Source organism: Strongylocentrotus purpuratus, unplaced genomic scaffold (assembly GCF_000002235.5).
Source record: "Strongylocentrotus purpuratus isolate Spur 01 unplaced genomic scaffold, Spur_5.0 spur5_scaffold_5, whole genome shotgun sequence".
NCBI classification, from domain to species: Eukaryota; Metazoa; Echinodermata; class Echinoidea; order Camarodonta; family Strongylocentrotidae; genus Strongylocentrotus; species Strongylocentrotus purpuratus.
Window position 1 is genome coordinate 21,365,298 of NW_022145611.1, and position 22,922 is coordinate 21,388,219.

Consider the following 22,922-nt stretch of genomic DNA (forward strand, 5'->3'; position numbering starts at 1 on the left):
CAGATTTTTGTTATACCTTCATTTACAAATATCCCTCCAGAATCTTTAAATTGTTTCATTTTTAAAAAGTACAATTTCATTGGTACCAAGTGTGGGAAATTATATATATACTTTCCATTCAGAACAGTTTTAACAACATACACAGAGGAATACATTTTGCTCTCTTTTAGTAGTTGCATGAAACATAATGCATAAGAATACATACTGGTATGCACATGAAGAATGTATATGCTTGTGTGCAATGTTCGTACTCAAAACTATACATATCTTTTAATCCCCAAAGTCACCTCCCCCATCAAAGTCCCCTCCCCCAAAGTCACCTCCCCCAAAATCATCTCCTCCTCCTCCGAAATCATCTCCTCCTCCGAAATCATCGTGCCCTCCGTGGCTGTCATGACCTCCGAAATCGTGGTGGTCATGGTGGTCATGGTGGTCATGATGATCGTGGTGACCGTGGTGGCCGAAGTGATCATGGTGATGGTGATGGTGATGACCGAAGAGGCCGCCTCCATACCCATGACCATAGTAACCGCCTCCGTAGCCTCCTCCGTAGCCGCCTCCGTAGCCCCACCCCCATCCATGGTGGCCTCCGAGAAGGGAACCAGCAAGGAGTCCAGTGGCGAATCCATCACCGCCCCTGGAATACTGCGGAGAGTTATCTCGGATAATGACGGTCTGTTGTACAGGCCTGGTTGCCACAGGTCCGCCGGGTTGCGTGGGGTAGGCAGGTCTCTGTTGTTGGACAGGGTATTGTTGTTGGTTGGGGTAGGGTTGCTGGGCAGGGTAGGGTTGTTGGGCGGGGTAGCCACCCGCTTGAGGGTAAGGGGCTGCTGCTACAGGTGGTGGTGGTTGACCTGGCAAGATAAATCAAGATATATATGCGTCAACCTGTCTCAAATATTAACATGATGTTTAAACAGATATTTCATCAATAATGCTAGGAAAGATAGAAAATTTGTATAGACAATGGTGTAGCTCTATAAGGGCATCTATGGTTGCATGTGCCACCCTCCACACACTCTCGAATGGTAAATAGGATTTGTTTTAAAAGAGAAAAGAGACAAAGGGAGACAAAAAACCTGGAGGGGGTAGTCAACCTCCATCTAGATGCTTAATTAGACTTAAAAAATCAATATTTAAATTTGTAAGTCTCACAGAAGAGAAGTTCAACGCTGTGTTGTTGAAATGTTGGAAGTTGGCAGATCAGTACTTTATTATAAGAAATCAGATTAATTTGACTATTGTTCAGTGTTCTTATGTACCCCAAAATCATGAAGAATTCTTTTATAGTTTGACTTCATTTTCATCTAGGTACCTAGATATATAAAGCAGGTTTTTTCAGCCAGTGCCTCAGTATTATAGGGTTACCTTTCACAATAATTGGTGGTCATTCCAACATTCCATCTAACACTATTTATTTCGGGAGTCAAACATGCGTGAAACTTCAAACAATAAATGGTCTCTTACATTGAATTTCTTGAATCAAATTTTATTGATAACAGTTCCCAAAATAAGCACGAGAAACTTTTTCTTATGTCATCCATGAGTCCATGTAAGCAGAATATATTATTTTTGCAGAGTATTTGCACCAATATATTCTGTCATGTGCATATATATGCTGGTACTCTTGTTGTCAGCTTTTTGAGCACTGAGCCCACTTGAAGATGCATAAGAGTGTTCTCTCACGGGGAATTCAACACCATTCGGGTGTTCACCCAATAACAAGTGATGTCTATATCACCAGGATAAGCCTTCAGTTTTATGACCAACTGGCCTTTTGTACATACTGCTTTGCATTTTTTCACCCATTCCCCCATATGGTCAAGTCATTATCCTACGTTTCCTTCCCCCAAAGACTTTCCGAGAGACTAGTGGGTATTTCTTGATGGGACCACAGTTTGCTGTGTGCAGACTTGTACACCCATTAATTGCATTTTTGCCAAGTATGGTGTCAGCCAATTATGGCCTTCTGCACTGTCATGGAAACTGATGAACATATCCTTTTAAGATGACTTACCAGTCACATTTGGATTGAAACCATATGCAGGGGGCTGGTTAGCAGGTGGTTGTGAGGGGTACGCTAGTTGACCCTGAGGTTGCGGCATTCCCCCTCCACCCACTGGTGCTCCAGGTTGTTGTTGTTGTTGTTGACTAGGATGAGGGATACCTTTAGCTTGGTAGAGCACCTCTAACCATTGTCTGGAAAGGCAAAGCAAATTCAGAGTATGGTTCAGTTGGCTCATAGGCATTTTCATTGATTGGTTGGTTGGTTGGTTGGTTTTTTTTATCCAATTGCTAAGAAAGCATGGTATGCCAGTATGTATGCAACAAGGGGACCGACGGCTTAAAGTCCTTTGGGGATTATTGCCTTGGCAAAGGGCACGAGTGCAAGTACCTGGTTTTGAACCCGAGAGCTCCCTGTTATGAGATCACTGCTCTACCACTGAGCCAGTTACCCTCCTTGACAGTTTTATCACTTTTACATACTAAAGTTTACTGCAGACTACTATATATGATCCAACTGTGTCATATTTTGGAACACTAAAATGTCATCAAATTTAAATATGTAAAATATTCAAGTATGAGATATTTGATAGTCTTATGAATCATGGAATCAGATTTGCAGGGTATTAGTGAGATAATAGTGAGATAATAGGGCCCTTTTAGATGTGAATTGTAATGACATCAGAATTTGCAGTCCCAGTTTAGACATTTCTCTACTGGAAGGCCTGCAATACCCAGCAGATCAGATTTCACTATTCCATATTCAAACTTTCATTTCTAAAAATATTGTTAAATCCCAGTCAAATAGGAAAAGTGTATATTGGGTTTAAAACTGTAAAACCAGAATATTTATTTAGAAAATACACCTTCCAAAAATAAACTTTCACTTCATTAAAATATTTTCATAAACTTACACCAAATCTTGCTCTGTCTCTGCCAGAATGTAATAGTTCTTTCCCTTCGCCGTCATAGCAAACATGAAGTCCTTCCTAGCCCCGGAGGGCACCGTTGGGGCGTCGGACCCCACCTGTGCCCCCACCCTGAGCATGGAGCATTCCGTACGGACATTGACCACCTTGTCCGGAGATTGACCGCTCCCGTCTGACCAGGCCAGCTGACCATCCTGGTAGATGGTGAAGTGTTTCCGTCTCCAACGCGTCAAGAGGTTACCTGCAAATATGTCAAATAGTAGACTATTTATTCAAAATTTGACCATTCATCGCAAAATAGAGATTCCATGTATTTCTAAAGTTGGGTATACCTGTTTCTCCTAATAAAGGTAGGAAGACTTTAACTCATCTGTATTTATCTTCTATACCCTTTGAGTGCCAAATGTGGATTTAACAGACCATTTTCGTTTCTTTTGTATTTTTGGACAAAGATAAGTTTTTTTACTCAAAATTCAGAACAGATTAATTGTGATGTTTGATTCCAAGATTGTTAATTCATATTCATAATGTTTACAAACTCATAAATTTTTATTTATTTTGGGAAGTTTTTGGCACCAAACAGGTTTTGACAGTTTCAGAATAATTTCCTCTTAACCTGTCAACTACCGAAATCTCCCATTTGCATAGGTTTAAAACAGGATCTACCCTGTTCCCGTACCCAATGGGTTAATGTCTACTTACCATATTTTTTGAGGTAGCCTTCTTTGAGTCTCCCGGTACCAGCTGTAAACAGAGCAGAAAAATATTATTTATTCAAAGAAAAATATATGAGTACCTGTATATGGATCAATAAAAGGTATTTTTGTGTGCATGTTCATTACCCATTACAAAAAAGAGCATTGCACTTCGACCAGAAACGAGATAAGTCAAATTAACATCAAACACCTGTGCATCATAAACTATACATTTTGAGTACAACTTAAGTGAAATTTCAATCCATGCATTTAACACAATCAAGACTTTTTTTTGCATGCCACAAAGTTAGTAAAATGAATTTTGGGATTTCTTTAGGAAACATAGAATTGGGTTACATAGCATTTCATGTAGGTATGTGTGTCAGTAATTTTTGGATGGGATGAGGTTTTACACCAGTCTGGAGCAAGGGGTTTATAGGGCAAGGCTAAATAAATGTGTCCCTCTACTTTTCCAACTCCCAAAATATTACAAGAAAATAGAATATACTGGTAAATTATATGCCCATAAGCTGCACTGTTTCCAATTTATGCGCGTCCAGTAGACCTATACATGCATTTGCACATATTTCTATATTTATGAGGGAAAGAAAGGAGATGCTGTTTTAATGTTGTTGTTGTTTAGAATACAGCTTGAATTTGCTCTACATCAGAAGGCACTTTATTCAACAAGGTGTTGACTGCCTGTATCCCTAGCTAATACTTGCCATTTTGAAAAGAGAATGAGTATTAAACAGATACTAACATAAGACCTGAACTGAACCTGCAGTGCTGCACATCTCAAGCGTCAGTCATGCTCTAATACTGGTTACACTGCATGGAGCATATAGCTAGTCCAGCAATCTATACCAAGAGGTTTTCGTGCCAGTTGTGTTAGTTGACCCAATCCTGTGATGTCTGTTTATACCTCGGTGGTTAGTAGTTATTACAAATGTTAGTATCACAAAGTTTTCCCCATGCAGTTTCAGCCTGTGATGTCATAAAAAAATTGTAGATTAATGTAAGTTTACTCTATACCAATTCAACCAGAAGTGCAAGAAGTGATAATTATTGCAGGAGGATAAACAAACCCATGGTACAAATTTAGAAAAAGCACAGAAATAATATGGATAAGACGTACCCTCCACCGAAAATAAATAATACTAATATATATTATATAAACTGAAATGAAAATAAACAAATAGATACAAAAAATTAAAAAATCATGAAATTTAACACGGCCTCATGTTCAATTTCATTACTTTTCCTTTAAAGTTTCAAGTTCATCTCAAGTATAAATAAACACTTGGTCAATAACTGCAGAGGCAGCATAGGGGTTTTCTTTCAAAGGGTGAGGGTGGGGTGGAGTAAAAAGAAAAGGGGTTATAAAAAAAAGGTAATCAATAAAAAAAAAGGAAGAGATACAATACACAAACCACCATGACAAATAATACCAAATAAGGGAGACCTGAGTAACCTGACCTGAATTACCAGGGGGGGGGGGGTAATGGGGTTGCACTGCACAATTACATAGGAACACAGACATATGATTCATTATCATTCACATGATTCATAATGAAATGCATGCTTTTAACAAAAGGTTAGTATAATATGAACTTTAATTCATACATGTATATGGTTATATTCACCATATCATGACAAACTGAATTAAAAAAAAACTTTATACACCTAGGCCTACAGCTAGTTGATACAAATATACAATTACTACAGAATTTGATGCACATGACAACAAGTTAATGGATGATTACATTACTGTATTATTGTAACACTGTTCAGAAACTGAGAAAGCAATTCATATTTGTATGACGAAGCATAAACATATAATATTCACACTGAATCATTGATGATAGATCTACATGTATTCATAGATTGTGTACTGCAATCCAATACACACTTGGAAATGGGTCTCCGAGAATGACGACAGAGAAGCTAAATATTCATGGAGATAACAATATTTGATGACCGTAATCCGTATGAATAGATCGACACCAATAATGTACACGGCCGTGTGGCGTGGTGCATCGGCGCACCATGGAGATGCAGTTTACGTAAGCCTACGTACAGTACGGAAAGTGCATTTGATTCGTAAAGAAGTATGGGAGATGTCGCATGTCGAGAGGCAAGAAAATAAAATGATTTATTGACATCACACTAGGCAGAAATGAATTAGAATAATCATAACAAATACCTATCGTTCGAATTAAGTCAAATTTACCCATTTATCAGCGCAGACTCAATCAGATTATCTGCAGATCTTGCTCAGTCCACGTCCGCCCAGCTTTCGCTCATTCATGCATTTGTTTACATGTGTGTACTTAGTGTACTTCGTTCGAGCACTACCGGTACGTGGGTGGGCGTGGGCGGGGTGGGTGCTAGTGGTCTTTTGATCGTTTTTGGTATAACTAGTGTCCAAAGCAAAGAGGTGAGGAAGCCCTAGCTCTTGAATTATAATTCAGCCTCAGGGCTTTTTGGCATGTTTTGTGGCTATATTTTAAACCAACTTGATCAATTATGATATTACGTCCTTAAATCACTTATAAAAAAGACTGGGTCTATTCAGAGTAGGGAGGGGGGGCGCCCCCCCGGGGGGGGGGGGGGCATTGTCATTATCAGTGACGTAGATTGCATTGCTTTGGCGCGTCAGCGTGAAATTTGGTTAATACTTTTAAGCGAAATTTAGATATAGGCCTCTCACAATTTACTGTTACTAGAGGATGTTGCACAGTGACGCCTTCAAATTAAGAGAACCATAGTCCATATCAGAGACGTACGCAGGATTTTTTCAAGGCGGGGGTCAAAATATTTAGCTCCCGAAAAGTCGCTCAGTGGGGGGGGGGGGGGGGGGGGGGGGGGGGGGGGGGATAAGCGGACACTTTTTTTTTTTTTTTTTGGTCTTGAAATTTCAAAATTTGACATTTTTCATCGTTGGGGGGGGGGGGGTAAGGTCACCTTTTTTAGGTTAGTCGTGGGTATAAATTTTTTTTTTTTTTAAATAATTAAAAACAAAACAAAAACAAAAACAAAGGGGGGGTTTAGGTGTTTTTAGGGGGGTTACACACATAAAAATACCAAGGGGGGGGGGGTTTGAACCCCCAAACCCCCCCCCCCTAAGTACGCCCCTGGTCCATATAGATATTTTTGTGGTTTGAGAATTTGTTCAGGATTTTTTGCATGTTATGGTTAGTACAGTAAAACGAAAACGTTTCATACAAAAATCACGCAATTTGTTCATTATTAAACCTTCAACATTGTTACCGAATCACTTTAAAGTGGTATGTTTAGTCACCGAGTATAATACTAATAGGCCATGTATTTCTCATCAAAAACGATGTAAATTTGTTACACATATATTATAATGTTAAAGTTGCATTACAAAATGATGCGCTTAGCGCAAAAAAATCTGTGTTTATCCCATCAATGAGAACTTTTTTCACTTACGATTGGGCTTATATAGCCTATACTTTGTTCAAATTATGGTAAGTTACAAGTTCGGACCATACACCGTACAAAAAAATTAACAGAAATGTTGTAAATTTGCTATTCAAAATGTTAAAGGGGGCAATGCCCATTTCAGCCTCATGCCCAGAGTTTTCACTGGGCTCAAACCGGAAGAAGAGTATGATATTGATACCAAATGAAAGCCAATATTTTTCCCGATATCATCCAAAAATTTTACCTCCATATTCATTGTACTTTTTGAGATATTGTGTAAAATGTGAGCTTATTGGCCTTATACCAATTATTAGTTTCTTTTATATTACTATAGCAGCCTCATCCCCATTATTTTGCTGTACAAAATGGTAAAGTTGCATTAAAAAACGTGCGTATACTTATAGCGCTAAACAAAAAAAGAAAGGTGTTTATCCCGATGATTAATCATTTTATTTGGCCCAAAATAATGTTTGAAACATAATATGCATAACATTGGGGGAGGGGGTGATTATATTGGCCATCCCCCTCAGTCAAATATTGGGGGAATTATCTCCCATCCCCCGAAAATCTATAGCTACGCCTATGGGCATCATTGCCCCCCCCCCCCCCCACCTCCTCGAGATCTCAGCCCCGGAGCTACTGATTACCGCGAAATTCACACACACCTTTAAAGTTATTAATCAGACTGTATTTGGTAGTTGAAAAAATGCTAATTTCGTAGGTCGTATAAATCAAGTATAACATGGCTTGAATGTTTATTTTTATACGATTATTGACGTTTATTAATTGATAAAGTAAAGGATATTTATGTGGATTCTATAGTAGCCCCTACATTTAGCATTTAATGCTGTATATTTTGTTAATTACATCCTCTCATGTACCAAATTAGTAATTCTTTAATACAAATAAATGGTGAAAATACAATATCTGTTATTATATTGATTCCTGGTACGGTCTATGTTGTTTTCAACACATTTTTTTTTACTTAGTGAGAGGAATAATGATGTAGGCTATGTTTTGAAATAGTTTGCAACACTATCAGTTTGATATATTGTTTTGCTCATCAGCTATTGTCGGCTGTCTCAAATGTGTAATTCACCTAGCATTCTGAAGAAATGTTTTCAGTCAAATGTGTTGCTTCTTGTATTGTGAACTTAGGGATTTATTATAAGTACAACGTTCCTTCATCAAGATTTCACAAAATATCAAAAACTTTTGTGTGACAGCATCATCTGCTGAGGGGTTTCTGCAGTTCGAATTTTTTTTTTTTTTTTTTTTTTTTTTGCAATTACGCATGTCAGGCAAGAATTAATGTGTTTTTCGGATCTGCACAGGCAAATATAAAGAATTAAAGGTAACAATTCATCAAAGATCCATAAAGAAATACAAGTACATTGTTTTTCCTGGTAAATTTTGCATGATTATTTGTAATTATATTATGATGAATCCAAATATTCATATGAAAGAGTAATGTTTGAGCAGGTGGATGCATAGGGAAACTACAGGAATATACCTAGGGTCAGAAGTGGGGGGAGGGGGGGGGGGGGGAGGCGTTGCCCATGCAGACATGAACAAAACAAGTTTTTATCAAAAAATAGGCTTAACTGATCCTTTATGGACGTGATATATATTATGAGAGAAAGAGAGAGAAAGAGAGAGAGAGAGAGAGAGAGAGAGAGAGAGAGAAAGAGATAGAGAGAGAGAGAGAGCATTGGGGGGGGGGGGAGCTATATAGCAAGAGAGGCCAGGGTGGTAAAACCGGGAACCGGGAGCTTCCAATGACTTAAAAATGTGCATATATTAAGAAAACCATCTTTTCTGAAGCGGACTTGGCCAGGCTCTAAATTCAACCTTTGTCTATAAATAACTTGATAGCTCTTGCCACATGATATTTAAAACATCTCTTTTTATTTACTACACTATTGGTACTGTTGTTGTTTTGTTTTTTTCTTCATATGAATTGTCTTTTTACTTATCTGCGCAATGTATCCTGTGCGCAGTTATATATATGTTTTCCATTCTGTTCTTTTTTGTCTTCCTTTCCCTGTTTATACCTTCCTTTTTCCTCTCCAACTTGCTGTCTCATATTCTATATGTCTCAAGTGTTTATCTTTCTAGTTGTATTTAAGTTAGCTAGCCGTTTCCTTATGTCTATGTTATCAGTACTCGTGTTTATCCTGTCACCTATCTTGACCGATCATGGCTCAAATAGATGACCATAATATTTGCAATTTTCTTGAAGCTAGCTTGAGTGATATCAGTGACAGCATTGAAAATATTTCTTTAAGATGTAATTATTCTACAGAACAACAGTTCTTTGAGTCAGTTAAAAATGCCACAGATAAAGAGCTTTCCCTTCTTCATTTTAATATCCGCAGCATGAGTAAAAATTTTGAACATGTGACATCATTTGTGAACAAAATCAGCTCAGGCTCAACTGCCATTGGTGTCACTGAAACTTGGTTCACCAATGAAAATGATGCAAATTTGTTTGTTATTCCAGGTTATAACTTGTTAAGCAATAGTAGAGTAGACAGACGTGGTGGTGGTGTTGCCCTTTATGTTCCGTCTGGGCTCGATTATCGAGTATGTCACGAGCTTAATGTTATGACTGAAAATCTAGAAGCTTTATTTGTTGAAGTCTTTATTTCTGGTAAAAATAATATCGTAAATTGGAGTCGTGTACAGACCTCCCAATGGTATTTTGAACATTTTTTTGGACGAAATGCAGAGAGTTTTGGAAAGCCAGTCACTTAACGGTAAATCCTTATTTTTGGTTGGAGATTATAATATAAACCTTTTACAGCACAACGTTGATGCTCATGTTGATGATTTCCTGAATTTGATGTTGTCGTTTTCTTTGTTGCCCTTGATAACAAAACCAACAAGAGTAACTGAATCCTCTGCTACTCTAATTGACAATATCTTTAGTAACTTACAACCTTTTCCCTTATCTACTATTGTTGTGTCAGACTTGTCTGACCATTTTCCAGTGTATACTGTAATTCCTTTGGGAAAAAAACTTGTAGTCACCCATAAGAACATTTATGTTAGAAGAAACACCCCAGAAAATATTAATCAGTTTAGAGAGGCGTTATTGGCGACAAACTGGAGTGATGTTCTTTTAAATCAGTGTGATGAGAGTGCCTTCGATATTTTCATGAATAGGTTTTTATTGTTGTATGATGCTAATATTCCAGTAGTAAAGAGTAAAAACAACCGTAGAAGAACTCCACGTATGCCGTGGGTCACCAATGCTATGCTGAAATCAATAAATAAGAAAAATGAGCTGTTTTATAAGTATAAGAAAGCAGGGACGGTAGCTCTAAAAAGGAAATATTCCGTTTACAGAAATACTCTGACTTCTGTGCTGCGTGCAGCCAAAAAACAATACTATTTAGCACAGTTTAAAGCAACTTACAATAATATCAAGGGCACATGGAAGGTGATAAGAAATGTATTTCAAAAAGCATGTAAAGTAACAAGTATAATACAAATGAATATAGCTGACCAAATGGTTGAAGATAAAAATATTATAGTGGAAAAGTTTAATGAATATTTTTGTAATATTGGTCCGAATCTGAAAAAAAATATTCCTAACAGTCAAACTGATTTTCATGATTACTTAGTAGAACCTAACATGCAAAGTTTATTTCTGGTGCCCACAAATGAAGAAGAATTGCTTGGTATTGTTAGAGCCCTCAAGAACAAGAAAAGTCCTGGGTATGATCATATTGGGAACGAACTTATTAAGCAAGTTATTGTCGGTATCCTTCAACCACTAGTTCATATTTTTAATTTGTCTATGTCAAGCGGAGTTGTACCGATAAACATGAAGATCGCAAAAGTTGTACCAATTTTTAAAAAGGTGACTCTCAATTACTGACAAATTATCGTCCGATTTCTTTGTTAACCTGTTTTTCAAAAATTCTGGAAAAAATTATTTATGTAAGAACTATAACATTTTTAAACAAAACATGTGTCTTCAGTAATTATCAGTTTGGTTTTCGGGAGAAGCATACAACAACACATGCAATCTTACACCTTATAGATAAACTTGCTTCTGCCTTAGATAGTCGCTTACACACCATTGGTACATTTTTAGACTTTTCCAAGGCCTTTGATACTGTAGACCATGAAATTCTCTTAAGTAAATTATGTCATTATGGTGTCAGGGGAGTCGCCTTGGATTGGTTTAGAAGTTATCTAACTGATAGAAAGCAATATGTGTCCTTAAATGGAATTGACTCTAGTCCCCAAAAAGTAACATGTGGTGTTCCCCAGGGATCCATTTTGGGACCACTTTTATTCATTTTGTATATTAATGATTTTCAACGCTCATCAAGTGTATTATCATTCATATTTTTTGCTGATGACTCAAGTGTATTTTTTTCTCATAGATGTCCACAAACATTGTTGAAAACTGTTAATGAAGAGTTTCGAAAAGTAATGAAGTGGATTAATGCTAATAAGTTATCCTTGAATCTTCAGAAAACTAATTATATACTGTTCAGTAATTCAGTTAATATTTTGCCAGGCGAAGTGGCATTCAATAATAACCCAATTGAGAGAGTAACTTCAACGAAATTTCTTGGAATATACATAGACGAGAAACTGAATTGGAAAACTCATGTGGACAAATTAAGTAAAGTGGTGTCAAAAAATACTGGTGTTATTTATAAGTTGAGATCATGTATACCTCAAGAGGTATTGTTCATTTTGTACTCTACTCTTATTTTATCATATATCAATTATGGTATGTTGGCATGGGGCAAATCATCCAAAACTCAAATCCACAGGCTTTTTGTTGTGCAGAAGCGGGTTATTAGAATAATTTGTAAAGCAAATTATCGTGCACATACAAATCTACTTTATTATGAAAACAGTATTCTAAAACTAGAAGATCTCTATTCAATGCAACTTGGAATGCTCATGTTTAGCATTCACTCTGGAGACCTCCCTCCTGCCCTTGCTCAAATCTTTAGAAGAAATAACCAAATTCACAGCTATAATACTAGACAGGCTTCTGCTCTCCATTTACCATATGCAAGGACAACCTTCACTTTGAATACACTAATGTCCACTGGCCCCAGGTTCTGGAATTCACTTGATACTACCATAACAAATGCTTCAAGTATCTCAGTTTTTAAACGTAGACTTAAGTCATATTTTCTTGACAAGTATGTCGATGACACATGAATGTGTTATCAAGCTTTATTGTTAGTGTACTGTAGCATATTTAACTCTACTCTTGATCTTTTTTTCGTTAATTCTTGACTTTGACATATAACCCCCTTTATCCCTTTCTTTTTTCTTCTTCTTTCTCATCTGTACATACTACATATACCATATATTCCTACTTGACCTCTGCACTCAGAGAGCAATAACTCATTGATGTCCCGACTTGGTGTCGGCTTGGGTTTGTCCATATTAGATCATATTAGATGCAACGTTGGGTAGTTGTTCTCTGAGAGTATTTTGTAAATAGTTTTATATATTCCATATTTGTTGTTGTATTCATAAATAAGTTATCTTTGTCACATCATATGAGGGGGCCTTAACTTAACAAGCTGTGCTTCAACCAAGGTCTCCTCGTCTTCCTTTGTTCTACATTGTACTGTTATGATTATACTCTATTATATTTTGTCACATGTGTTTTCTGGAAGACAAATAAACTTGAAACTTGAAACTTGAAACTTGGATCCTCTCATTCAGATGGCGCCCGGATGGGCGTGGCATCCAAACCAAAACAAAGAAAATGGTGGTCAATTTCCCATGTTCTCCTCTTCTCCTTTACAGTCATCTGTGATCACTATTAAGTCAAAACTTTTTTTTAATACTAGTATAGATCTAGAATGATATTTCACATGTTTCTTCCAATATAAGGCTCCCTCGATCTGCTGCCCTCCGGTTCCACACAGCTAGGTCATGAACACCGTCGATTGTGCACACAAGTACAAGAGTACATGCAGTACAGGGTGAACTCCCTGGTATACTGGTACCGGTACACATAGCAACTAGTACCTGGGCACACGCACAGCTACTAGTATTGCACAACCAGCTGAAAGACAACTTAAAACCAGACGTAGGCGCTCTCGATCTCTTCTTCACTGCTGCCCTATCAGATCATCATCGAAGTGACAGTCGTGAGTTTTGATTTATGTTGCCTAGCTAGACTCCTATAACTAACGATATAATGTATTTCATGACCTAGTTTAAAGGTAAAGATCAGTATTAGAAACGCCCCAATTTCAAAAAATGAAATTTACCAATCATGTGAAAGAATATGTTTCGACTAATACATGATGATAAAAATTTTGCCGGGAAACCGCCTACTAATTGACATATTTGGTAAATTAGTTTATCTATTTGTATGTGAGAGATAAACGCACCTGTGTGTAGTCCCATATACATCTTTCTGTGTACTAGTGCTTGTAACTTTACGAAGACTGGGCCAAATTTATTATCATTTGATGATTCCAGAACCTTGCAGTACACACTAATACTTATATGCTAGATGATCAACCTTTTCTGATCGATTCCACAACGTTTCTTTCAAAATGCAATCGCATGACAAGATTCGAACTGGTCTTGATCTTTAAAATCTAGCACCTCCAATGAAGAAAGATGAAGAAAAATCCCCTTGTGTAATCTCCCAGTGATTTTGAATTCATTACCAAAATGTATTCCCCTTTCCATTAACCAAAGATTATTCAAAAAATATCTGAAAATGTATTACTTGTCCAAATACCGGTTCTGACATAAAACCAGTGAATCATATGTTATTTTACACTATGCTGTTATTTCTTTATCCACTGCTTGTTTTTGTTTGGAAAAAAAAAATGATATATCTATTCTATATACTTTTAGGGAACTTATTTTATAAGGCCTTTTGGCCTTACCGGTATTTTATTTTTCCCTTTTCTCATTTTCAACTGGTTAATTTGGTCTCTATGATACTTTTCACACATATGATTGCATGTATTTTTGTTTTAATGTATAATATATGATCTATTGTTTTGTATATGAAGATGGAAAATAAATGAACAAAAAAATTGCTCAGTTCATCATTCTGCTTTGATTTAATCATGTAAATACAAAAACAATAATTTAATAAAATAAACCAAGTTACCTGCCTTCAAGTGTAATCACCAAAGTATGTTTTGTTCTTGATGTCAGGGGTTCCCTCCTTTGAGTATAGACCTCTTTACAGAGTATGTCACTATAGGCTTACTGTCTGTTTTTAAAGTATAAGCTTCAAATATTACTTCTACAAAGAAATTTGCAAATGTAATATACTCCCAGTAAACTGTTGAATGACTTGTTTAATTAGTATATTAATTGACTCACACATTTTGTTCATTTATTTTTTCAGGTGATTGGTGTATTTTACTTTTTATGTTGTAATAAACCTTTCTTAAACTTTATTTCTTTTGTGACTTGCATGTAAGATTTAACAGACTGAATGTACACAGAATTTGACAATAAGATTTTTGATTTAGAGGTTATGCTCAGTGACAACTCATTAGAACAATTTTCTCAACGTAGAGTAAATTATTGTTTGCATTAACTTATTTTCGGATTCAGTTACCAAGAAAACCAGTTTGCTTCCAACTTAACCAACTTTATCCTCCCATCTAACAAACTTTATTTCATTATTTACCCTCTACAGATTTTAAAAGGACTGTAACAAGGAAATCGTGATGCCTGATTTTAGCAACAATAACCTTGTACTTGGTGGTCTAGTAGCATGTGCCGTAGGTGTGTTGGGTATCTCCTACATCTTCTTACGTAGAGACAGACGCAACTTCACGCAGGTTGGAGTAGTGTCTAAACTCTTTATCCATCCGATCAAGTCGTGCAGAGGGTTGGAGGTTTCTCAGGCCGAGTGTAATGCTCTTGGGATTAAGAGTGATGGAGTCATGGATAGGTGAGATTGTATAGAAAGTCTGGGTTATTATTATGTAATGTTTGAAGTTGTCTTACCGGTTTAATATTAAACAACATTAACAAAACAAAATAAAAAAATTAAAGTGTTAAAATAAATTTGATGGAATATATAATTGATTGAAGAGATTTACCAATGCACATGTATATTTATATCTCCAATTTAGAAATAATCTTGATCTTTTATCCGGTGGAAAAGGCAGAAGGGGTAACCGATAGATATTCTCTAATGTTTCCTCTAGACTTGCCAGGATGCAGTACCTTGCCTGGTGTTAGTATGGCTTTTGATCAGTGTTGTCAGCAGATGATCATCCACTGTTTAACCCATAGGTCTAGGATACTAGTAACATTAAAGAGTCTTTGGGTTGTTTTATACCTGAATGTAAGTCAGTATTGACCTTTGATTGTTACCTTTGATTTTCAGCGATTAGGATTGGTGCCAATGTAAACATTACCATTTTGAAAGTAAAAATGACTCTTATAATTATGTTTCCTTACCAAGGAATGTATCAATCAGACAATCACATAGGTATGTTCCACTAATCCAATGTTTAGCTTTTAAGGAACCAGCAGTTATGATGTTATTATTAGAACACAAGATTAACTTTGATGATAATATCAATCACCGTTCTTTCGCAGATCCTTCCTCATCATTGATGGAAACAAGGACAGCGTTTCTAGGATTCGTCAACCATCTTTAGCTCTAGTAGTGCCTACTCTGTCTGATGACATGCAGAGTTTGTTGATCAATGCTTCTGGCATGCCAACCCTCACTGTCCCTCTTATCAGTGATCTGAGAGGAAGGGTCTTCAATTCAAGGTAGTGTGTTGCTTCTCTTCTGTTTTGCTTTATGGAATACACAGTAGGCTTGCGGTTGCACCATGAGAGAGAGAGGGAGGATTGGGGAGTCGGGAAAAGGACTCTCATTAATCTTTCTTGAGGGTGTGTAGTCCTGAAAAGGACTGTTGGTCCCTCTCTCTCACATGGTGCCACCGCAAGCCTACTGTATATATCTACATCACCATGCAAGCCAATACTTATAAGCAGCTAAATGGAATAGTAATTAGTAAATGAGATTCTAGGACAACTGCCCCTTGGACTCATACAATTATAACCCTGGGCAACTATCCAAAGACAAAGTTCTACAATCTTAGGATAACTATCCTCTTTGATATTTACACCTATGACATGACTCCACACTAAATTTATTTGAAGAGAGTCCAGATGTATGCATGAGCTCTTCGTAAAAAATATTTTTAAAAATTGGGGGGGGGGGGTCCAAGCTTCAAGTTTTTGTGCCTGTTAGTGTCAAACCCTGCTTAAAACATTAACCTACATTACTATATTAAATTAGTTATTCAATGGGGTAATGTCCTAGGGTGTAGTTGACCGGAAAGATTCTAATGGGTAACTGTCATAATGGGGACAGTTGTCAGGATATATTTTAGTAATGTTCTCAAATGTTCTTACAGGAAGCTCAAGAGTGTTTATGTATTGGATGCAGACATCAATAGCCTTTGGAAAATATGTACATGTGCAAAACTTTCCAGACATTTTTCTTTCTCTCTCTCTCTCTCTCTAACTATATTCCTTTATGTAATTTTTTTTCCTTGGTGCATAGTGAGACTATGATTCAATCATTGAATAAACTAACCTTGGAGAATAGCGTTGAAAAGAGCCATACTAAAGCTTTTCAACTTGCACTCATCAGAGTAAAATGTAAGAATGAAACAGAAAGGCAAAATTGATCAATAAACGGAAACTAAAAGGAATAAGGCGCAAATAAAACGAGCGCTGATTGGCTCTCTAAGGTAATGTAATGTAACGTTACCTTGATGATATGATTTCAATAAACCAATTTTTTTGTTTGTTTGCGATTGCAGGGTCCTTGGACTTGGTGTGCAAGGTGAAGATTGTGGTGAAGCAGCCAGCGAATGGTTCAGTCAGTACCTAGGCAAACCTCGCTACAGATTGATCTGTTACTCTACCAAATGCAGTGATAAGATCCTTCAGAATGATCGCAAGTGGGGAAGCAAGTCCAAGCATGGGGAAAAGGTAAGTATACAGCGATTTTCTTTTCAATCTTTATGATATGTCTCAATTTTCCATCTTTGAAAAATGAATAATGAATTCTCTTATCGGAGTGAAGCGATGCATATTCCTAGATGCGAGGATTGATGATTGAATTTGAGAATAAATACCTTGAATATAGTTGTAACCATTTTGAACTCGGTAGATTGAAGCTAAAGTCTCGTACTAGAACGAAGTACCTTTGAAATACACAATTATATACATGTGTAGAAATTACCCCCCCCCCCCCCAAAAAAAAAAAAAAAAATAGATAAATAAAAAAAATAAAAAATAAAACATAAAAAATAATGATAATAATAATAATAATAAATAAATGAAAATAAAAAAATAAAATAAAAAATATATATATGCAATAGTTCTCATTTGATTGCTTTAATTAAAAACAATATTTTCCTATCATTTATAAATTGTTGTTGTTTGGGGGTTGGAGGGGCGGGGTGCTTGTGTTGGTAGTTCATGCATATCAATTTGTGATATTTTTTTTTTCTTTCTTTCAATGAACCTTCATTTTTCAGAGCCTTGCCAAAAGGAATAGTTTATCTTTTTTTTCATACATGTATTCAACTCATGTATATTTTCTTTTGTTATGCTCTTTTAACATGAAACGTTTCAGAATCTTAGTTATCAAAGGAGACCAGTTGTTCATTATTTTTCATATGAATTTCCAATGATCGAGTCATGAATATTTTGTGATGCTCTTTTTATCAGGGAATGTTTCAGAACCTTGCTCATCTTCACCTGCTAAGTGAAACCTCTCTGATCAACCTCAACTCAAAGCTAGACCAACAATTACACTATGATAACTTCAGACCCAATATTGTGGTCGAGGGAAGCACTGCATTCAGTGAAGTAAGTTTTTGTTATTGTTGTCAAAATTCATCCCCTGCCCCCCCTCCCCCCCCCCCAATTTTTTTTTTTTTTTTTCAATTAAAAAATAAATAAAATCTTTGCCACCATTTACTTTGGTATTCAATTCATTTTTGTACAAGCTTGTAGGTTTTGATTAAAGAATTAAAATTATATACAATAAGTAAATAATGCTTTATCAGTGCTTAAAACAAAGTTCTCGTAATTATTTGTAGGATGTGTCATGTTTATGACTTTATCACAATATGGTATAGAAAGTAAATACATTTAGAACTGAAGAGCATTCATGAATTGCAGATTCACTCAGTGGTATTTCAATCACTGTCGCCTCAAGGAAGAGGTTGAGGGTTCATATTCCCCGTCTAGTGTGAATACATACAGTTTATGTCTGTAGACAAGACATTCTACCTATATATCTCTTGAACCAATCGTAGTAATTCAATATTTAGTAGGACTTATGCTTTGCTATGACAAGTGATAAAATACTGTTTGGAAGAATATGGAGCTGGGATTCTTTCATAAATAATAATTAATATGCATTATACTAATACAGAATGTGATCATGATTATGAGAAGTTGGTTAGTCATTCTTTTACAAATTATATGATTCTTCCCTCTCACAGGACAAGTGGAAGTATGTCAGAATCGGTGATGAAGTACATCTCAGGACAACTCACAAGTGTGCTAGGTATAATATGCTTCCTCTCTGCATGTATTTCCTTCTGTCTTACTTGTTTTAATGTGTCGGCCTCAAGCATTAGTCATTTATGTGGTGCTGTGTGTATAGTAAAGCTACGGTATATAAACTAACTCTCATTACCCTACACATGAATTGAGAAGAAAAAAAAAATAGAAACTTTTGGTCATATTGAAACAATAGCTTGTACTTTGCACCCCCAGGAAAAGAAGAAAAAAGAAAAATGCTATAAAATATTATAGAAAACAAGTCTGCACACTTAGCCATAGAAACTGTTCACAAACAGGTCAGTAGGTGTCAATAAGTACCTCAGCTGTTTTCCCCCCACTTTATTGCATTTGAAGTAATAGGAACCTCATTCAATGGTGACACAGTGGCAATAAGGCCAAAATGTTAAACCAATCAGTATTATAGTCAAGTACATGTACTCTTTCATCTACCAAATGCTACGGATGGACTTTAGTTTGAAGATCACTCATGGAGAAAAGTGCACTAAAAATACTTGGATAACGAGAAAGATGGATTTTTTTTCATCAACTAAATCATTTGTGAGGTATTGAGATGTATATCAAGTGTATGACAGGGATGATTTTACTGGAGCTTTTGGCTATCATGGCTTGGCTATCATGTTTAACATCCTATAAATGGATGTATATGACCCATATGATTCTTATACCCAATATCTGTTTTCAAACCTTCTAGGTGTCCTCAAACCACTGTTGATCCAAATACAGGAAAGTTCATGGAGACCAAAGAACCCCTCAAGACGCTAAGGACGTAAGCTACATCCTTTTATTTAGAGTATTTTGTAAACCATATGACCTGAAATACTAGCCTGTACATGTAAACATGTCGATAAAATAAGATTACGCGGTAATGTTTAATTTTATGCAAAACATTGGACAACAGTTATGAATATGATTCTTAGTTTTGAGTTGTATTTATCAATTTTAAACACGAAGCCAAAGTGAGACCTGAAAGTATGTACAGGGCTCTAAGCGCTTCATTGCGATGACCTTGTCACTTCAGCTTTGTTTTGCTAAATTTGTTTAGGTCACAGAGTTACCAAATTTTCAGGGGTGATAGTGAGCACTAAAAAAAACCAGGTTTTTTGTTTTCCCCTCAACCACGCCCCCCTTGAGTGAAAAAAAAAGAAGAGGATTCGCGGGAAAAAAATGGCTCACTTTTGAGTAAGAAAATTGGGAAACATTTGGAAAAACTGGGAAAAAAATAGGGCAACATAGGAAAGAATAGAGAAATAGGGAAGAAAAAAAAAATTGGGGAAAAAAAAAAGAGAGGGTTTTTATCAGGCCTGAGTTTGTAAAATACCAAAAAATATCTAGCTACCATGATAACTTGAAAAGCATAAAAGTAATTCAAAGCAAGCTTGGATGAAGTATGCATGCATGAGCATGCAAGGATGAATTGATTCGAATTTTGACATAAGAGGGCAAAGATCAAAGGTTCAAAAGTCACAAGAGTGTTAAAATAACCCAGAAAATGATGTGATAATTTAACAAAATTTGAACCAAGGTTGACCAAACTGTGCTCAAGTACTTAAAAACCCCCAAAAGAAGTAAATGAAAAGCATTAGGTTTTGTTAGGTCGATTGTTAAAGGTCACAGGATCATTGATCAATAAATATATATAGGTGGAGGCATAGTAGAGTCTTCTTCAACTTGTTTTTGTAGATCTGCCCCTTTCCACTTCATCTATGCATCTGGTTTGCATTCAGTCTGTGACCTCTTTGTGTGTGTGTGTGTGTGGTGTCTCTTATTCTCTCTCCCTCTCTCTCTTTCTCTCATTCAATTTTATATAACCACCTCTTTATCTTCCTTTCTTGTATCCTGTATCTCAGATACCGAATGGCCACTCCTGATGACCCAGATCAGAAGACGTATGGTGCAAACCCGGTCTTTGGAACCAACCTTGCCGTCGAATCATTTGGATTCATCAAGCTAGGGGATCCTGTCTATGCTAGCATGATCTGATTCAATAGATTTGTAAATCAGTGACCCAAAAAGTAGTTCATCCAGTGAAGATTTCAGAATTAGAATTCATTGACCTGTTACTCTGTAGAAACATAGATGTGTTCCAATGAAAGTCCATGATATAAGCTCATATCCTTGGATTAGGGTGCAATGAATGTCTTTTCAAACTGCCTTTATGCAGCTGAACAAATTATCATGATATACATCATATTTTTATAAATTATATTGAACATGTCATGTTTCGTAACAATTTCAGTTACTTCCATATATGGTATATGTAAAATACAGTAAAATGCTGGCCTTATGGCATTGGTGTTGAAATGAATGAAATACCTCTGATGATAAGTACCATGAAAATGACCTTTAGAGACTTTGACTTATGATGTACAATTCATTTATAGCTCTCATATGAAATGGAATTTTTCTGTGCTTGCAAAGTAGCTACCTATTGCTATAGTAGCCTTTTACTGCTTTGAATCTTCACTTTTTTCTTTACTTTTTAAAGCTTATTTTAACTTGTGTTTTCATATTTACTTATTTAGTATATTGTAGATTAGCAATTGCTCTTTTTTATTTTAAACTTTTGGTTATTGTAGCTTGAATTATGCCCTCTTTATTCTCCTAATGGGGGCCATACGTCCATAACCATAGGTCCCACATGTGAATCAGCATATGTTGCATTTTTGTATTCTGTATCTGAGATACCGAATGGCCTCTCTTGATGACCTGGATCACATAAATATTAGAAAATGGGGTTCTAATAAGACTCCCATGTCACATGTGATGAAATGAAGAATGATCTCATAATTGCAAGTACATATTTCTCATTACCGGTACTGGATATACAAGGTAATTTTACCATGCACTATGTATATTTTGCCTTGTCTGCAAACTAGTAGTTTCAAGCGGGCAATATTGCCTGATATTTTACTCTTCTTGGTTTCGCCATTGACTTTGTGTAAAAAATTGCAATCAATATTGAGCCCAATATGTATTGGCACCATTCAACGGGACCTTCGGTTTTCTAATAAGTAAATAATTTTCTTAACAACTTTTATTATTAACATGCTCTTGAAAGTCCATGTATATCATATAAACATACACAAAATAATGTCCGTACAATTGATTACTACATGCGTGTTACAACAGTACTGTTTCACACTTTATGCCTGTGCAGACTAATGCATGAACCATTCCTGTGTTGCAAGGTGCATGGAATTGAAATAGAATGCTAAAATAATCTGGTAAATATGAGCTTTGATCTAACAATATCTCCACAGAGGCCTGAAGCAAACTGCATCAATTGTATGTGATAGCATGATATCGATCGCATCTATCAACTTTCTCTCTTTCATTCTGTATTTCAAATGTACAGGGTGTGTACATGAATGGTATTCTTGCTCATGCAATAAGAATTAGCAAATTATGTGTATTATGGAATATACATCTCATGTGTTGTGATTTTTTTTTGCCACCACCAAGTTGTATAATTACGGTACTCATTGAAATGAAATAATATGCTACTATTGTGCCAGCATTGATTATATTTTTATACTATGAAATTGATATGGTGCAATGAAAGAAATAAATATCTTTGTAATTAACCAATCAAATTAACATTGTGTTTTTTTGTTTTGTCTTTTTATTTAAAATAAAGTAAAGAGAATATCAGGAACAGGTCGACAAAAAAGAACAGAGGGTATAGACTCTGTGGTAAAGTGGTAATTACTCGCTCATTTCATGTTTAAACTCCAGAATGTGAATGACTTCATACAAACACATAATGCGTGATCCCAATGTATATTGCTATCATTAAGGCAAAATCGTTGTTTTGACAAGTCCAAAGTCCATTTGCTTAACGCTTTCAACGTGATTATTTATAGTATACCACTTAAAGGGAGTGGGTAGTCAGTTTCCATGTGCAGAAGGCCGTAATTCGCTGACACCAGACTTGGTGGAAATACCATTAATGGGAGTACAAATCTGCACACAGCAAACCTGTTGGCCAGTCAAGAATTACCCCCTAGTCTCTTGGAGCATGGGCGAAGGAAAAGCAAAGCATTACATAAGGTCTAATGGTCATGAAACTCAAGGCTAACCCTGGTGATTGACAACGCCTGTTATTGGGTAAACACCCGAACGGTGTCGAATTCCCCATGAGAACTGACTTCTATGTGACTTTAAAATGCTTCCATTGCTTCCTGTCCTGGTCACAAGGAGCTTACTTTCTTGGTTGGAAGGCCTGAGCTAC

The 22,922-nt window shown here is 36.2% G+C and overlaps 2 protein-coding genes across 3 annotated transcripts in view; one reads left to right on the forward strand and one right to left on the reverse strand.

Annotated features, from left to right (window-relative positions):
• The window catches only part of LOC588524 (serine/threonine-protein phosphatase 1 regulatory subunit 10), an 8,997-nt gene extending 3,036 nt beyond the window's left edge, over positions 1–5,961 (reverse strand). Inside the window, exons 1-6 of one of the 2 annotated variants that reach the window (XM_003725228.3) lie at positions 5,862–5,960; positions 4,392–4,615; positions 3,636–3,677; positions 2,919–3,174; positions 2,018–2,199; positions 1–854 (exon numbers count right to left, since the gene is read on the reverse strand). The exon at positions 1–854 is cut by the window's left edge and continues 3,036 nt beyond it. In XM_003725228.3, the coding sequence (XP_003725276.2) occupies positions 271–854; positions 2,018–2,199; positions 2,919–3,174; positions 3,636–3,677; positions 4,392–4,425 (1,098 nt within the window). In that variant the 5' untranslated portion in view covers positions 4,426–4,615; positions 5,862–5,960 and the 3' untranslated portion in view covers positions 1–270. Of the gene's footprint in view, positions 855–2,017; positions 2,200–2,918; positions 3,175–3,635; positions 3,678–4,391; positions 4,616–5,861 lie in introns of both variants that reach the window. The other variant, XM_788204.5, reaches the window with a different exon arrangement.
• Positions 5,962–12,992: 7,031 nt separating this feature from the next.
• LOC575575 (mitochondrial amidoxime reducing component 2) lies at positions 12,993–22,284 on the forward strand. The gene is made up of 8 exons (XM_775967.5): positions 12,993–13,224; positions 14,751–15,008; positions 15,665–15,844; positions 16,909–17,080; positions 17,825–17,965; positions 18,607–18,671; positions 19,383–19,457; positions 20,539–22,284. Exons 2-8 carry the CDS (start codon positions 14,782–14,784, stop codon positions 20,669–20,671), a joined length of 993 nt encoding a protein of 330 aa, XP_781060.2. The 5' UTR covers positions 12,993–13,224; positions 14,751–14,781; the 3' UTR covers positions 20,672–22,284.
• The last annotated feature ends 638 nt before the right edge of the window (positions 22,285–22,922 follow it).

Excerpts from the sequence above, each read along its gene's own strand:
- LOC575575 (XM_775967.5), top strand. The coding sequence starts at position 14,782 with ATGCCTGATTTTAGCAACAATAACCTTGTACTTGGTGGTCTAGTAGCA. Across the intron at positions 15,845-16,908 it reads GGAAGGGTCTTCAATTCAAG|GGTCCTTGGACTTGGTGTGC; the intron begins GTAGTGTGTTGC and ends TTGCGATTGCAG. Across the intron at positions 18,672-19,382 it reads ACAACTCACAAGTGTGCTAG|GTGTCCTCAAACCACTGTTG; the intron begins GTATAATATGCT and ends CAAACCTTCTAG.